This window comes from Xyrauchen texanus, chromosome 25, assembly GCF_025860055.1.
Source record: "Xyrauchen texanus isolate HMW12.3.18 chromosome 25, RBS_HiC_50CHRs, whole genome shotgun sequence".
Lineage (NCBI taxonomy): Eukaryota > Metazoa > Chordata > Actinopteri > Cypriniformes > Catostomidae > Xyrauchen > Xyrauchen texanus.
This window is the reverse complement of record NC_068300.1, coordinates 3,659,716-3,677,749: the sequence shown is the minus strand read 5'-3', so window position 1 is coordinate 3,677,749 and position 18,034 is coordinate 3,659,716. Positions and strand designations below refer to the sequence as shown.

At 41.6% G+C, this 18,034-nt stretch overlaps 2 protein-coding genes across 3 annotated transcripts in view; one reads left to right on the top strand and one right to left on the bottom strand.

The window, feature by feature from the left end:
• Positions 1 to 36: 36 nt before the first annotated feature.
• Positions 37 to 7,701, bottom strand: ftr92 (finTRIM family, member 92). Its single transcript, XM_052091111.1, has 6 exons — positions 7,053 to 7,701; positions 6,717 to 6,800; positions 4,399 to 4,632; positions 3,880 to 4,039; positions 2,980 to 3,039; positions 37 to 2,443 (listed from the first exon to the last, which is right to left on the bottom strand). The coding sequence occupies exons 1-6, from the start codon at positions 7,638 to 7,640 to the stop codon at positions 1,650 to 1,652; spliced, it is 1,920 nt and encodes a 639-aa protein (XP_051947071.1). The 5' UTR covers positions 7,641 to 7,701; the 3' UTR covers positions 37 to 1,649.
• Positions 7,702 to 10,236: 2,535 nt separating this feature from the next.
• Positions 10,237 to 18,034, top strand: part of abcg2a (ATP-binding cassette, sub-family G (WHITE), member 2a) — a 24,575-nt gene continuing 16,777 nt past the window's right edge. Inside the window, exons 1-4 of one of the 2 annotated variants that reach the window (XM_052091109.1) lie at positions 10,237 to 10,316; positions 10,533 to 10,727; positions 17,431 to 17,490; positions 17,600 to 17,714. In XM_052091109.1, coding sequence (XP_051947069.1) covers positions 10,543 to 10,727; positions 17,431 to 17,490; positions 17,600 to 17,714 — 360 coding nt within the window. In that variant the 5' untranslated portion in view covers positions 10,237 to 10,316; positions 10,533 to 10,542. The other variant, XM_052091110.1, reaches the window with a different exon arrangement.

Here is an 18,034-nt window from a genome sequence, read left to right as displayed (position 1 = left end):
TCACGGCAGGCCGGAACAACCAGAATTACGAGTTTCTGAAGTTGTACATGAACGTTCATGTCTTCGTCTGAAACAGAATTTTATGCTTCTGTTGTTTGTTACCTCATCGGGTATATTTTGCATGAACATATAGAGGTGAATTAATGTAGAGATTAAATATGTTTGTCATTAGGCTCCTAGCTAGTGGGGGGAAAGATGGTAACGATTCTAGGAGTCCACGGGTTCAGGGGGTTCCCGCAACAAATTCTAAACTTTCTTTTTTAATAGGAAAGGGGCCCTGACCAGTATACAGTCAGGGGGTCCAGAATACCTTGCTACGGCCATGCTGTCATCAACAACAAAGTCCTAGGGCATGCTAAGTGACTCCAGTCAGGTCTCCTAAGCAACCAAATTGGCCCGGTTGCTAGGAAGGGTAGAGTCATATGAGGTAACCTCCTCGTGGTCGCTATAATGTGGTTCTCGCTTTTGGCGGAGCGTGTGGTGAGTTGTGCGTGAATGCCGCGGTGGATGTCATGAAGCCTTCATGCATGCTACATCTCCACGGTAACGCGCTCAACAAGTCACGTGATAAGATGCGCGGATTGATGGTCTCGGATACGGAGGCAACTGAGATTCGTCCTCCGCCACCCAGATTGAGGCGAGTCGCTACGCCACCACGAGGACTTGAAGCGCATTGGGAATTAAAAATTGGGGAGAGAAAGATAAAAGTGTAGTATCGTCCCAAATGGAACTCTTAATGTTTTTTTTACTACACGGAAGCATTCGGCATTTAACAGCTGAAGCAAGTGACATTTCAAACGCACGTGATGTGTTTCCGCTAGCTTTAGCATTAGCCAACCTCAGTTCAACACTTGTATATTAAACAACGTACAGATTCACACAGCTTGTGGTGACGGTGAAGCGTTCAACTCACATTTGTAAGGTGCGGTTTCTCTAGCTGCTACATTCTTCATTATTTATAATTGTTTTGTCAGATCAGCAGCATAGCCAGATAACTCCGCCCCTTTCCTCTATCTATGGCAAGTACGGCGTACGCTGAGTGCATGACGTGTCCTACAATCCGCACCCCGTTTTGATGGTTGAAAAAGTGCATCATCCGGGTACTTTAAGCACACTTCTTTTTGCTTTTCGCGCAACAAATTGCCGAAGAATAGGGCAGAAGTATGTGGTTGGGACGCACCTAGTCATCCCGACATGACGTGAACGCATAGTCTCATATGTGAAACTAAAGCATTTTTCTTAGTTGCTCTGGATAAGTGTGTGAAATGTGTAACTTTACAGTGCTAAAATATAATGCTTATGAAGCAGAGACGATTAACTACAAGTAAGTTATAAGATGGTAAATGTCCTCAAACTGTAAACACGATGTCACTGCGGGGCTATAAAAATCGTTCTGTTTTGAGCCCAACACAACAGCTTTGTTTCTATGGGGGTGGGATTATCGGTTTGTTCGATCAACAGGGACAGTGTTTGAAAACTGTTTATTTGGTGACGCTAGTGGTGCAGAAATTACACCGTTCAGCTTTAAATCAAGCAGCTTAGTCATTGCCGAACAGTACCTTTAAAATAGATTCTCTAAAGTGTCACGTTAACAAAAAACTATATGCAAAGAACACATTTCCTGTTATGTTTTATGGTTTAACTTTAGTTCAACGCAGTTCTGACTTTTGTAATTCTTCACCATCTTCAGCTGTGAATCCTGTATTTTCCATGTTTGCACACCAAATACCGCCCTCTTTACATGTTTGTTTTTTTTGCCTCTTGCCTCTCTTGACTGTTATTTTTGTGTCGTTTGGAGTAAAACCGATTTTTGTGTTATTCTTGGGTTTCTGTGAATGTATTCGTCGTCTTTGTGAATGTAATTTCGGTCTCTGTAGATGTAAACGTCTCTCAGTTGCATCTGTCGAGGCTTGTTTGTCCGGACCACAAAACTTCGCAGTCGAGCCCTGAAAGAGTCCGAATCCTGGATATAGAGGTTGGGTGAACCTGGTCTGAACTCTGTGCAGGAGGATCATGGAGTCGGAGACGCTGTAGAAGGACAGAAGTCCTGCTCTGTGGTCCAGATACACCCCGATCCGGTGGGACAAGGGTACAGCGATCTCGGTCTCCAAGTCATCGTGCACTAGTGCGTATCTGAATATGGAACAGTCCAAACTCCACGAGTGTCTGTTGAATCCAAACCCGCTGGCATCGTCTTGCCCAGTTCTGTTGATGTCTTTGTAAGTGACTGCAATGTCGACACCGTATTGACCGCTCCAAGTAGCCTCCCAGTAGTGGCGTCCAGTCAAACCCTCCTTGCTCAGCACCTGGGCCCACCATTCAAAACGGTCCGGATGTTCTGGGTATGGCTGAGGCTCATCAATGCAGGCCACTGCATGGTTCTGCTCAGATAAGCAGAGGTTCCTGTGGGCCGTGTTTGGATCCAGACTCAACGGTACAAGGTCTGATGGGAGAGAAGAAACAAGGTGATTCTGGAGTTCATCGATTACTGTTAAGTGGTCTCACCCAGATTTCCAACTCCAAGATTTCTAAGAGTGTTTCATCTGGAAAGCATCGCATTATAACTTTTGTGTACACACATCTGATATACATCTTAAAAAGAGCAGATTTATGTACGCTCTAAATCATAAATGTCTCAAAGACATTACCCCTTAGAGTTTCCTTGTGCCCCAACAGTTGGACATTGAAACGATCAAGGGGGACACCCCCAAGTCAGAAGAAGAGAGAACCTATTGAACCCCCTAAAGGTCAAAATGTCCCCCCCAAAGATCACATCCTAGTACCAGCCATGCTGAGCTTAACGTGAACCAAGAATTACCGAAAACCCAAGTTTGTTTTGGTGGGAATGGCTTGTGGTTTGATACTTGCTTACTGGCCCAAGTTCTTGCAAGGCTTTCCAGAGCAACTTACAAGATTTAGCTTGGAACGAAGTACTAAGGCTAAACATACAATTTCAATTCAAAAGGTGGAATGACTCACATTGGAGGAAGTCCTCCCTCGTCTTGGGTTCGGAGGGCAGTAAGATCTTCTCAGATTTCACTAGACAAACAGAGGTGCAAGAGAGGAGGGTCAGTTGAATATGGCACACATGGAATATGCAGACCTTTTCCCTTATTTGCCGTGTTGATTGTGTGGGGAAAATATTCAGAGTTCTTGGGGAATTCTTGACTTAATGGAGCTGCGAATATTGATGGCTGATAAACATTTGTTCAAAATACTCCAATTTTGTGGGTACAGATTCTGTGTGGAGGTAGTTATATCCTTGTTTCAGACACTTACTGTCCATCAACCAATTATCTGATGCACATTAAGATGCCTAGAGTTGATGAAGTCCACCCATTTTAAATATTATGGCTATGCAACATTTTATCGGCCCACAAGGGAACAAAGATTGCAAAGGTACAGTCTTTTTAGATGGAAAGAAAATTCTGACCAAGTTTTTTGTGCTATGTGTACAATGTTATGGGGTGGTGGCTTAGTGGGCTAAATTCAAATAACTGGTAATCAGAAGGTTGCTGGTTCAATCCCCACAGCCACCACCATAGTGTCCTTGAGGAAGGCACTTAACTCCCGGTTGATCCGGGGGATTGTTCCTGTAATAAGGGCTCTGTAAGCCACTTTGGATAAGTGTCTGCCAAATGCGTAAATGTAAATGTTTACAGCATGAATGGGTCTAAAGGGGGCTAGGGGGGCATTGCCTATCTAGAGTTTCCTTGTGCCCCCAGAAACTTCTGATGACCCACAGCCCGGTCAGATGGCAAAACCAGCTTTTTTGTGCTCTTTAGTTTGGCGAGGACATCAGTGTGGTTTCCAATGAGTAAAACTGGTTTGCCATCCATCATTTTTGTAGACCAAATTAGTTTATCCTCATTTTTTTACCTGCAGAGCATATCCTGCTTGTCTCCAGTGTCCAAATGCCCTCTATTTGTGCAGTTAGTGAAAAGAGCGATTTGATGACTTCTCCGAAAGAGAACTGCGGATTAGCGGTCAGGATGGGGAAGTCCTCAGACTGAGAACTGGACCAGCGAGACTGGACCTCCTGAAATCAAGAGAAGACTTGAGGAGCTACTTCTATACAAAGATGATCATGACATCACTACAGATTAGTACAGCCAGTTCTCAGGAAAATTGCAGGACGATATGGGTACAATTTTGCTAAATTATTTTAAGCGGTTCCTTGCGCAAATAGAGGCAATTGCAAGGTCCTACCCTAAACATTAAATATTAAAAAATGTAGGTGTAGTAACGTGATACTTCTTGATTTCCTCAAACTAGGTCTTTGTATGTCTTCCGTCAATATCTTAATGACGTTCGGCTTCGTTTCGGGTTCGGTTACTGCCCGGTCGGACGCGGGCCGGGCTCGGACAGAAAAATGCGGCCCGATCCGCACTCTATTACCTGAAGGAAATGGATGTGATCGTCAGTGTGTGAAAGTTGCTCTAGCTCGGACTGTTTCCTCGTTAGCTCCGAGATCTCCTGTTCCAGACCTTCCATGTGTCCATGGATTCGGTCCATCTCATTGGTCATCCGAGTTTGGATCAGCTCAATCATCTCTGTGCGGCTCCTCCGTATAAAGCTGAGAAGTTCGGTTATGATCCTGTCACCTTCTTCCTCTGTCGCCTGACTCAGGTTCTGCACACATATAGCCAGATATACCAGGCCCAAATTGTTTAAAACATACTATGCAAACACATAAAACATTGGGTCCTAACCAGTGTTCTGATCGCCAGGCAAGTTGTTTTAAGGGCATGGATGTCGGCTAGAGTGCCCCCATTTCAAGAGTGGTGCTCGGAGATGGGGAGGGTGGCGGCTTTCAAAGAAGGGTCTTTTTTTTGGTGTGTGTGTATATATATTCTCATGGGCGACCACAGGATTGTTTGTTGGGGCCAGGGTGGTGTTGGGGATTGGGAGGGGGTGGGGGTTAAATTTTTATTCTGTGTTTATATGTTTTGCTTTTCTTTGTTTAATGTATGAATCAATAACAAAAGTTAATCACAAAAATAAAAATACTATGCATGTATTGTTATTTTTTTGGCTTACAGGTGAATTGTGGGATTTCTGTACCACTACCGACACTAAACTGAATTGCCCAAATTTCAGTTGTTTCTAAATGTGTTACTTTACCACTCCTACCTAGTATTGCCAATTGTCCCATATTAGCCGGGATTTGGGAAATCCAGCGATTTGTCCAAAATAATTAATTTCCCGTATTTAAGATGCGTATTTTGTCAGAAATTAACATTGTCCCATTTTCAAATGGTATTGTTTAGCCAAAATTTATATTTTCACGTGGCATATTTAGGCTGAAATGAATACTTTTGCGTATTTAAGGGGTCTTTTTTGGCCAAAATAAACACTGTCCCGTATTTAAGTGTCATATTTGGGGGATAAGAATATTTACCCGTATTTAAGCGGCAAAATAAACATTGTCCGGTATTTAAGCAGTTTATTTTGATATAAATTAATATTGTTCTGTGTAAAAATAGAGGGGGGGGGAGGGGAGGGGAGGGGGGGGGCATTCATTTGTCCTTTGGACGAAATGAGTACTGTCCCGTATTTAAGCGGCGTCCTTTGGACGAAATGAATACTGTCCCGTATTTAAGCGGCGTCCTTTGGACGAAATGAGTACTGTCCCGTATTTAAGCGGCGTCCTTTGGACGAAATGAGTACTGTCCCGTATTTAAGCGGCGTCCTTTGGACGAAATGAATACTGTCCCGTATTTTAGCAGCGTCCTTTGGACGAAATTAATACTGTCCCGTATTTAAGCGGCGTCCTTTGGACGAAATAAATACTGTCCCGTATTTAAGCAGCGTCCTTTGGACGAAATGAATACTGTCCCGTATTTAAGCGGTGTCCTTTGGACGAAATGAATACTGTCCCGTATTTAAGCAGCGTCCTTTGGACGAAATGAATACTGTCCCGTATTTAAGCGGCGTCCTTTGGACGAAATTAATACTGTCCCGTATTTAAGTGGTGTTCTTTGGACGAAACGAATACTTAAGCTATTTATTTTTCCCCTAAATAAATATTGTCCCATATTTAAGCAGCATTTATTTGTTGTAATGAAAACAGTCTCGTATTTAAGCATCGTAATTTGGCTCTAATAAATATTGTACCCATATTTAAGTGCCTTATTTTGTCCGACTTAACTGTTGTCATATTTAAGCAGTGTATTTTGGCCTAAATGAATATTGCCCCATGTTTAAGCTAAATATTTTGGCTTCTTAATAATTGTCCCGTATTTAAGCAGCGTATTTTGGCCAACTTAAATGTTGTCTTGAATTGAAGCTACGTACTTTAGCCTAATTTAATATCGGCCCATATAAAAAGCGGCATATTTTGTCAGAATTAAATTTTGCATTGTATTTTAGCCATATTTTCCCATATTTAAGCAACATACTTAAATATTGTGTCATATTTAAGTGCTGTATTTTTGCCAAAATAAATATTTTGTGTCCCACCCCGCACACAGTCTTCCTTTCAGGTTTTTTAATTAACAGTAAGCCCCGCCCCAAACTCACACCATTGGTTGAGCCAGCATCAAAGAGAGCAATATTTTGAAAGTGTCACAGTGTTTACACACTTTTCAGCCAGTCAACTTACCAATGCATTGCTTATAGTTGTCTCTGAACATTAAAATGGTACAGGACGAAGTGTTTTAACATAAGATTGAAGCTTAAACATAAAGTAATTTTATTTTAAGCCATAAACTTACCCGGAGGACATTTGCAGCCTTCTTCATTTCCTTCAACTCATTCTCTCGAGCCGTAACCTTCTGTTTGGACTTTTCCAGCTGCCTCTAAAGTTGATTGGACAAAATCAGACAAGATCTTTGACTTCACAATACTTCTATACATTCAGCATAAATATGGTGACTGTAGACAATTGTTGTGGTATCTTAAGGGCCGTTCAGACTGACAGCAACTAACCAGAAGTTACTAATTTTCAATGGGAGTTGTTTCATCAAACATGTTTTGATGTGATATCATGAGGTTTATATAACATGCATTAACCAATCCCCAACCCACGCCCTTGCCCGTCCCAACCTCACCTGTTTCTCTTCTCGCCCCATGGCGACCGAGACTACATCGTGTCCTTTGTGGTCGTCCAGCATGCAGAGGTAACAAATACACTGCTGGTCAGTGCGGCACAAAACCTCCAGAAGTTTCTCATGTTTGGAGCACATCTTTCCCCGCAGATGTCCCGTGACGTCCACTAGACAGTGTGTCTTCCCTGCGTTCAGGTCATTGTGTATCCTGAGGTGAGTATCGCAGTAAGAGGCCAAACACACCAGACATGATTTAATAGCTTTCCCTTTATTCACCGTGCAGGAGTCACACTCCACGTCTCCAGTTTCAGTTGGGACATCCACAGAGTTGTCACTCTGAAGTCCCGTCCTCTCCAGAATCTCTGCAACTGATGCAATAGATTCATCCTGATCTGTCCCAGATGTGGAAGTCTGTTGACACCGAGGGCAGATGTTCTCCTGCAGGTCCTGTAGGCAAACGGAGCATATGCGTGGGTCCTGCTGGTCTGCCATTTCCATGGAGTACTTTAGTTTCGTTTCTCCTGACTTCCTCATGTGTCTGTGAGGGCGGGGCTCTGTTATGACACCCGACCAGTTTGATAATGTTTGCATGTGCGTGTGTGTATGTGTGCGTGCATGTATGTGTGCGTGCGTGTATGTGTGCGTGCGTGCATGTGTGGGCCACAGATATAAAGAGATAACACTTAGTCACGCTCTAATGGGAAAACTACAGTAAAAGCAGAGAGACATGTGGTTGCATGCCAGTGAGGGACTTACAATGGAAGTGAATGGGGCCAGTCAATTCATACTAAATTACACATCCTTTCGAAAGTATAGTCAAAAGATGTAAACATTATACATGTTAACATGATTTTGGGGTGATAAAATTGCTCACTAACCTCATATGTGTATAGTTATATCCACTACAGGGATTATGGGTTTCGTTGCCATGACAACAAAGTTGTAATATTGGCGATAGCTTCCACAGAAGAGGTTATTATGCGATTTTATCACACTAAAATAATGTTAACATAAATATAATGTTTACATCTTGTGGCTGTACTGTTGAAACCATGTGTATTTTAATGTTTACCGACTGGCCCCATTCGCTTCCTCTGTAATGTTTTTTTTTATTTTTTATTAAAACCTTTTAAACACTTTGGACCCACCGGCGGGGGATGCTCAATCGTTAAAAAGTGCATCCGCTTAGAACATTAATATTTACGTTTACATAAGTCAGACTTATGAGGTATCATTTGGAAACATAGAATCTGAACGTTTTCAGCGATAACCATCACTTCTGCCTTTTATGTTACATAAACTAACAAAATTAAACCTCAAATCATTCGCGGTGAAAATTAGCGCCCCCTAGAGGAAACGGGGCATACATATTTATATGAAAATAAAAATCCCTCACTTAGCACATATATGGGCAAGTCATATATCAAATGAAAGCTCTCTCTCTCAGGAATATGACTGTATGGTTTATGTTCTTGCTCTAATAAGACAGTTCAAAAGATTTTCAAAAGAATCATAATGTGAAAGATGCTTTCTGTAGGTCATCAAATACAAACATCTCTTTTATGCTCCGATCATTGCTGCTGTAAATCCCAAGTAGGAAAAAACTTTAAATCTACTTTTTCTTAGGGAGTTCTCTAAAAAAAAGAGCCATTTTTTTCTTGTCTGTTAGCTCGCTTGGCTGAATAATCCAATGTTATATCCTAGATGTCCAGAACAAAATATGCCATCCAGAAGGAAAAGCATGAAAAACTAATCAACAGAAAATGTTTTTTGGACTATTAGTAATAAAATATTATATACAATTGCAAAGGGGAGGATCACAGCTGTCTAATGACACCTAAATCGAGCTTGTAGTCCACTCAGAGGCCGAGATATTCTATGAAATTATGAGGGTGTTGCTTGAACTGAACATTAGACTGAATGTCTATGGACGAGCACATCTGTGAGGGCTAAAATGTGTTAGAGCGCCCCCTACAGTTCACATCTGTATATTGTGATGGAATGTGAAAGAGGGAAAAAATATGTTTTCTAATGCTTACTGCCACCTAGTGGAATAAAATGAGACTTTTCAAAGTGCGGTAGAGTGAACACAACCAGAATGTTTAAAAAGTTAAGACAAAAAAAAAAATAAGTTATCATATTATAAACTCAAATAATATTATTTATGAATAGATTTGTGTCTTTTTAAAATATATTTGGGCGGTTCTCAAAAATGAGACGTTTTTGCAATTATTCCACAATAAGTGTGAATGGTGAGCGTTTACATTTGAGTGTGAAACCAGTCATAATCAAGCATTGCACATGTGTTATAAGGGGTTAATATTACCAGTATAACCAGTTAGAGAAAGGAATCCAAATGTTCTTAGTAAACACATGCTTGACTGGTGTCAGTAAAGTTTCTGCTCCTCTGGGCATCCATTATTGTGTCTTTGCAAACAAGGTTACCTAACCTAAATATTTCGTTGTTGTTTAACAGTTTTTCACACGTTATTTTTTTGTGTGTGTGTGTGTTTGATAAGGTTTATATACAGTGGGTGGGCAGAGTCCAGATGCTGGTATGTTTGTCCAACAGCAGGTTGTGTAACAGGATGAAGAGCCATTAAATGGGCTATTTCATAATTTAACAGTTTTTGAAGAATTTTTTTATTTCAAAAATAACATTTTATTCTAAATATATTATATTTTGGGTATTATAACCTTTCTCTAAGCAACATCCGTGATATATTAATAACCGTAAACAGGCATGATGCACTATGATATGTACAGTATACAACATTATTATATGTGTATATAAATCAGCCCAATAAAAGTACATTTGGCCAGTGTTTTAGACTTTTAAACCCCCAAGCCTTTAACAGCTTTGTATTGAATGCATATATGTTGGTCATATGCTCATCTTTCTATATTTAAGCAGATATAATATGCATATGTATGAACACACAACTTATATATTTAAGTTGATGTGCTTATCTAGGATGCATAAAGCTTAAGACTGTATATTTAATGCATGTCACTGTTGAAGGCTGATCTGAGCATTACAAGACAATACAGCCAAAGTTGTTATTAAAAATGCTGATCTTCATATATTTAAAGCTGTTATGTCGGCTATATGTAAAGCAGAAGACAATCCGGTTGAGTGTGACGTGCCTCGTGTGTTTATAAAACCTCATAACCACACACAACACACACACACACACACGCACACATCCCATCATATAAACACACACACACACACACATCCCATCTTATAACACACTGCCGCTCCAGGTGAGTTTAAATGCCGCTTGACGCCAATAGCGCGCGAAATAATCGATATTCCTCCGCTTTTTCTACTTTACCTTGATTTGTTCCTTTTCCATTGTGACGATTCTGATGGGAAGTTTCACTTGTTTTGCATAATTATTTGCCTTGAAATAGACTAGAATTATTCTGAGTGACTCTTAATATATAATCAAACTCCTCATTGGTGCTGCTGGTCTCCAGGTGCGCAATAATGACAGACACGACCGTTCAAATAACCAGGTTTGACGATATGAGGAACACCGTGTCCACCGTCTCCTCATCGTCCCGTAAAGGATCCACCGTGAGCTTCCACAAGATCAACTACAGTGTGAAGATGAAGAGTGGATTCCTCTGCAAGAGGAAGGTCACGCGGAAAGATATTCTCATCGACGTCAAGTGAGTCCGTTCATTTCTCCACAGCTACAAGAAAAGTGCTGATAAAATTAAGAAACTTTGCATAAATGTACAAAAAGATGATATTTTTAAATATATCACGGTCCTGAATGATTACCATACTCATGTTTCTCTAATATGACACTTTGAAAGAATACAGGGGTGTTACCATCATTAGTGTTCAAGATCTTCGGAGTGCCATGGTACTTTATACCAGTGGCGAATTCAGGCAAGGGCGACATGGGAAGCCGCCCAGGGTGGCATCTTGTCAGGGTAAAAATACTTTTCCGCTCTAAAAAAATCCAAAATGTTGTCTATTGTTGCACACAAGTCATACAGTCAGCAGCTCACACTTCTTCTTCACAATGACTCGTTACATAAATAACATATTAAAAATACGCATAACCCTATAGTCGACTTAATAGTAATTAAAAGAATTGAAAGATTGTAACTGTAATCTGATTACAAGAATTTAAAATGTAATACGTTAGACTTTTTTTTTTTTAGCTAAAAAAGTAATTGGATTACAGTAACTAATTACTTGGTAATTGGATCAAACCCAACACTGGTGATCAAACTGGTGTTTAAATTTATAAAAGTACTTTGGCGGTACCGCGTGGTAATATAATTGTATTTTGGTATACCGTGAAATTGAATGATTACCATATTTATATATATCTCTAAAATGATGATATGAAAGAATACCATGATATTACCAGCAAAACTAGATAGGTGAAGAGTTTTAAGACAAACTTTGATGTTGGCTGAGTCCACGTCTGATAGTTTAAACTAGTTTTAAAAGTTTGAAGTTTGGTGGATATACGGATATTACAGTAAGACAAACTGCCAGCTACTGAGATAGATCGTCCGATAAACCGTTCGATAGATAGAAAGAGAAAGAGGGAAACTTAAAAGCAGATTAATGGTCTTGTGTATTTGTTTACTTTCGAATTTTCGAATTTTGGAGTTTGAATTAACGAGCATTCCGTTGGCCCTTTTGAACATTCCGTCAATGTTAATTTATGGGATTTTTACCATTTTTGATCGTCCGCTCAGGGAAAACCGTCGATCCGAGACGTTAGGAAGTAGAAAGCACACTATTCCAGAACAGGCTGAAGGTCCGTACCAAGTTTGGTGGATGTAGCTTGAAAGCTCTTGGAGGAGTTGGTGTTAGAATTGTTGGTCTCGGTTAATTGATTTAGAAATAAGCCTAAACTTTGTTTGTGGAATAACTGTTTGCTGGATTTGTCAGATGCCCATACTAAGAAAGTATTTTATGGGTACCATGGTTCAGTAATGGTATTTTGGTATAGCCCTATACCACAGAACCGTTTATTGACCGTAATCATATCACAAAGCATCACAGAATATGGTCTTTTCCCAAGGATACTACAACACTGCCCAAAACGCCATCTGTGGTGTCACCATTGTTTTTAATGCCCATTGCTGAACGTTTCTTCGTTCACTTCAGGGACGTCTCTCTTACTCAATGTTCAAGGGTACCTTTTAAATAATTCAGTTTACATTGCTGTACGTCAGGTAACCAGCAGGACTATAACATATCTCACGTTTCGCCTCAGATTTCTTCCTATGTTTCCCACTGAAGAACACATTTAATGTCCATAAATGGAAAATAATACATCATTCATATGTGTCTAGAAAACTAAGTCAAAGCATTTAAGTAGAAGCCTTTAGATGAAAAAGTCTAGTGTCCAAACGTTTGAGTGGTGCTGTATGTGCGGACATGATGGGATGCTAATGTGTGTGTGTGTGTGTGTGTGTGTGTGTGTGTGTGATTGGGGAAACCATCAGGGAGGGTTTTTGTGAATTGAAGGAAGGAAGTTTGGAGATGTTTATATGAACTCCAGTGGTGACTGAGTGCCCTGCCAAAAAAAAACAACCCCACATTTTCCCTCAAAAACCTTCATTTTTGTATGTGCTTCACTAGGAATGGCATTACATAAACGAATAACAGTCTAATGCATTGTTTTACTTATACAATCATACAAACCCTTGTATCCACACACGCCTAGAGCTCACATACACGCACACTCGGAATGTGTTATGCATGTACACACAAACGCATGCTTTCATAACCTGATTGCACTTATGTATTCACACCCTGCTGCATTCGGGTCATTGTACAACATGAAAGTTACTTGGAAACAATAGTGCAGAAGTTTTCACATGGTGTGAGACGTGTGTGTTTGAGAGACAGCGGAAACATGTGGAAGCGTTTGAGGATACGCCGCTGGATGAATGCACTGACTTTAATTTGAGTGTTTGATTAAAGAGTTTGCTCTGGCCAGCCAAGTGTCTGGCTTGCTGACTCTCTCTAACAGACTCGTTCATGAAATATATAACATTCATAGATTTATTAAAGATTGACCTATCTGTCAGATCACTGGTCCTTGCCTTTTAAACTTCCAAACTGATTGGCCAAATCTTACAAAGAAATGCCCACCACAAACTCAAAGATTAAATGAGAAATGATCATTCTTTATGATATTTCCCTCAAAGGTGCTATATGTAATATCTGTACTAAATCATAAAATGACCATAATATGTCATTAGAGCATTAGGAAACATGCTAAGTTGAACTACTGACTTCTCCGATAACAATGCCGCAGCCAGAATATTCCACTTTGAAGTTTCTGGTCCGGAATTTCTGTTTATGTTTTGGCCTGTGTGATCCCGCCCACTCACCGAAACACCTCCGGGTTGCCAGATTTCACCAAGTTTGCAGGCAAGCGACACTGGTCTGGAAAACAAGGATAAATATTGGAGATTCCTTGGGCAGATGGAGTCCGCTTAAAGCCTAGAAATCCTTTAAAACGGATGCCGAGTTGGCTAACTTGCATGTCAAAATCCTGGCAAAAAAGCCGCATGAGCTTCGAGTCTGGGGCGGGACTGGCAACTCTCCAATATTCTGAATTTGGACCGCAGTACCCATTTCAAACGCTTGTTGTCAATCTTACATACAGCACCTTTAAATGACCCCATGACTGGGCGAGCGCAGTTTCCTGTCTGTGTTGACGTATTTTCTGTTGAAAGAGGAAGTTTGGGTGGAGCTTATCGAAGGGCTCACCTCGATTTAGTTACGTCACAGTCATGAATGATGATTTGCAACATGCTAGTCTGTATTTGGGGGAGGGGCACACTCCTTCTAGAGTATTTAATTGGACAACAGTCTGTGTAGTGCAAGATGAGTCATCAGTATTGTCGGTCAATTTTTCCGGAAGATAAAGGCTTTTTTTTAGCACGTTTTAAAGTAAAGTGTTAGTGCGTATATCTGCCAAAAAAATAAGTTTGTCAACATTTAGAAGTAATGACAACCATCCTGTTCAGACACTCACTACCATTGGGGCGGTTGTCACTCAGGTGGTGGAGCGGGTCGGCCACTAATCGCAGGGTTGGCAGTTCGACTCCCGGCCCACATGACTCCACATGCCGAAGTGTCCTTGGGTAAGACACTGAACCCCAAGTTTCTCCCAATAGCAGGCTAGCACCTTGCATGTCAGCTCTGCCGCCATTGGTGTATGAATGTGTGTGTGAATGTGTGTGTGAATGGGTGATTGGGACACAGTGTAAAGCACTTTGGTAACCTCTAAGGTTAAAAAAAAAAAAAGCGCTATATAACTGCAGACCATTTACCATGATGTTTACTTACAGTTGTAGTTACAAAGGTTTTTTTGCATGTATTGTTTGGTAGAATTGTTTTTGCATTACAGTAAGTTACTATTATTTATTCTTGGGCATTTCGAAAAATACTAATATTCCATATAATCTCTCAATAAAAACAAGATCATAAAAACTACATGTTTAACAATGTCATGTCAATGACCCTTATACATCTCTATAATGTTTAAGTGTCTAGAAATCTACTAGAAATCTACTAATTGACACTACTAGAAATCAGCTAAAGCGTAATCATAAAATGATCTGAGATATTATGAGAGGAGCCCAGCACACAAACCCATGCAGAGGATGATGGCTTTCCATGAGAGAGAAAACGTGTTTGGAGTTTGGAGTCGGTTCATGCGAGATTGTTTGTTGTAGGTAATCATTAACCTTTACATGTCTACCTTTGTGTTTTTAGGTGGGAATAGATACAGAGAGAGAGAGTGAGAGTATGTGATTTTTGACTCTTGTATAATAAGATTTATTTCCTCTTCCAAGATTATGAAATTATTATATCTCGTAATCTGTATTAAATAGAGACATCGGTCTCAAGTTTTTGCTAATGGCGCTTATCAGGGTATTCCTTTACCAGGAGTGTGAGACTAAAAAGGGGGGATGGGGGCACAATATAAAACTAATCAGCTGTGCTCATTAATATTACTTGATTAACACAATATTCAGCCAGTAAGAAATGCAGGTAAATAGGTGCTAGTCATAGTAGGATTACCGTTAAGGGGTCGAACGTGGACGTGGATGACACAAGTTCTAAAAGTCAAAACTGTTGTTTTCTATGAATGTACGACTACCAACACCGCTGCTTGGAGTCTGTCAGTGGCGCCCAGCAATGACTCTGGAGGCTGCTCAAATATCTGCATCTCCACGGATGAACATTTTGTCTTGGAACTTCCAGTCTAGTAGTTCCTATATAGACATCTATGGTGTTGATATCAAAGTAAAATTAGCTAGTAAAGTAGACTTACAGGATATAAAATTGTCAGAAGTCATCATGGGTATTTTAAAGTGTTCAGGGGAGGTCATAACAACTGGAAACAGAGCGGGGAGATTTCAAAACAAGAGTACTTCATTCATAAATCCACAAGATCCTACCATCACACTGTGGACAGACTGATATTTAAGCCTCTGAAAAAATACATTTTAAAAAGTACAATTGTAATTTTGTGTGTACTATCTGCCACTTGAACCGCATTGGCATGTTCTGTGTTTGATACCTGTACCGTGTCCTACCCGCGACGCAACACGCCGTGGTGCTTCTTGTCTGGTGTGCGACCATCATTAACCTCTTGCATGTTTGTTTACTCTTCTGTCGATGCTAGCAGTCGGCAGAGGCTTCTACTTGATCTTGAAGTTGCCATTTTATGTGGCCAGGGCTGGACTGGGAAGAGAAATATGCCTGGCAACTGGCCCAGCTGGGGAGAGCGGGGTCACTGTCCTTTTCTGTATATCGTGGCGGTGTTTTGTGGTCGGTTCTGCATTACGCAGCTGCTCATTTTAGCTTATCGTGGCCCATTCATCACATTTTGCGGCCGACCCACCGGCACGCTCGGTTCTCCCGATGGCCAGTCCACCTCTGATCGGCACCAAAGTGCGTCGGACCACCGGAAAAATGCCCGGTATACCAGATTACAGTACAGCGCTAAAAGTGGCGTTCCACAGAGAGAAAAACATGCATTATTGGCGTTACTTGTGGCTGGAACAGTATGTTAAACGCCGTGACATCACCCTATATTAACTCATTTTAAAAAGATGTGTAGTAAAAATGGTGGCTTCGTTCGCCTAGGGTGCTTTAGTTCGTCCAGGAGAAGAAAGTTTGGCTTCTTCCGAAGTATAAACCAGGCATAAGGGAAGAAACCAAAACAATGTTGTAAAGGGATCAATGGAAAGAAGGCGAGAACCGGCTTGTCAATATAAATAATAGTTTCCTGGGGGAGGGCGTGCCCTAAGCCCCGTCTGCTAACAGGTTCTTCCCTGTCTACCTGGTCGAGGAAGGGGACAAGGGTAGGGAAACAGAAATAATTAAACTGGGGGGGGGTACTTCCTGTAACAGTGTAGTACCCCCCCAAAAAAACACTGTAAAATTTAAAAGAGATGGAAAAGGCCAATGTAGAGCGGCAGTGAGAGAGAGAGAGAGAGAGAGATGAAAAAAAAAAAACACTTACACGCCAGTTCTCCGATACGCCACAGCTTGTTCCTCGGCCACTCCTCCACCCTCTATCGGACGACAGCCGCGCCTCTCCGGGCGGATCAGAGGCAGACCTCCAGCCCCTGGCGGACGGAACGCCCCGCTGCATTCTCGGGGAACAGAAGGGGTCTCCCCCGCCCCTGGCAGTGGTTCTTCCGCTCCAGGCGGTCGGCAGTGAGCCCCTCCCCGCTTGCGGTCGGCGGTCTCAAACCCTGCCACGTTTCAGTGGCTGGTAGGGGACTCCTCCGCCTCTGGCAGCGGCCCTGACCGCTCCAGGTGATCGGTTAGGAGCACCTTCTCCCCTCGCGGTCGGCATCCATCGTCCTCTTTCAGGCAGCCGGGCTCCTCGTCCCCCAGCAGATGGCAGCGGCTGCTCCGTTTGGGTGGACGGTAGTGGCGAGAACTCTACTAGTGGCGAGGAACCGGCTTGTCAATATAAATAATAGTTTAATATCAAACTTAAACAAAAGACAATCACACATATGACGGACATGTCCATAAACGATCTCTCTCTCCCGCACGATCCTCCGCAGTCGACCTTTATCCCTCTCGGGAGGCTTGATTAGCCTAATACGGGACCGGGTGTGTAGGATCACGACCCGGCCCCGCCCTCCGCCCTGCCACAAATGTGCAACAATATAATGCTTAATTAACATTTTCAAGCAAAGCCTTCCACAGTATAAAGATAGAAATGCTCTAAAATAACATCATTAAATGTTTCTTTGTGCCTATCGCCACCTACTGGGCAGGGAGTTCGTTTTGTAATTGTCAACATCCTGTGTGTGTTTTGTGTCTTTATGGTGATATTGTTTATTTTCTCTGTAGCGGCCTCATGAAACCAGGACTGAACGCAATATTAGGAGCGACCGGCAGTGGAAAATCCTCGTAAGATCCCTTTAACGATCTCTCTTGACTCTATTCCCTGTGTGTGTTGGAATGTTGGAACAATGCTGGAATGTTCGTATAATGTTGTTTGTGCTTTAATTGTGTTCAGTTTCCTGGACGTTCTGGCGGCCCGCAAGGATCCCGCGGGTCTTACCGGGGAAGTTCTGATAGATGGAGCGCCACAACCCCCAAACTTCAAATGTCTGTCTGGATATGTAGTACAGGTACAAGCACTCTTACTGTGGATGTGGCTTTAATGTAAGTCTATGGAAATTGTTTTGGCCTATTTTAAGATCTGCCAGGCAAAAATTGTAAATCTGATTGTTTCGAAAACTAATTTCACACCTCTTCTCAACAAGCCGCATGATCGTGTCATTCATGTCTGGAGCATGCAGATGTGTTTCTGTCAGCAGAACTCGTATCATCAAGTTTGTCTGCAACTGATGAGGGTTGTTTATGCTTTCATTCCATAAATATCTGTTCTGCTAAACAAGAAGAACGTGTCATGAGGAGGAGGATGAATTCCTCGAGTCATGAGACTGTT

Coding starts and splice junctions, on each gene's coding strand:
- ftr92 (XM_052091111.1), bottom strand. CDS start 7,640: ATGCAAACATTATCAAACTGGTCGGGTGTCATAACAGAGCCCCGCCCT. Junction 6,801..7,052: donor TGGGGCGAGAAGAGAAACAG/GTGAGGTTGGGA, acceptor AATCAACTTTAG/AGGCAGCTGGAAAAGTCCAA. Junction 4,040..4,398: donor ATCACATCCATTTCCTTCAG/GTAATAGAGTGC, acceptor TCTTGATTTCAG/GAGGTCCAGTCTCGCTGGTC.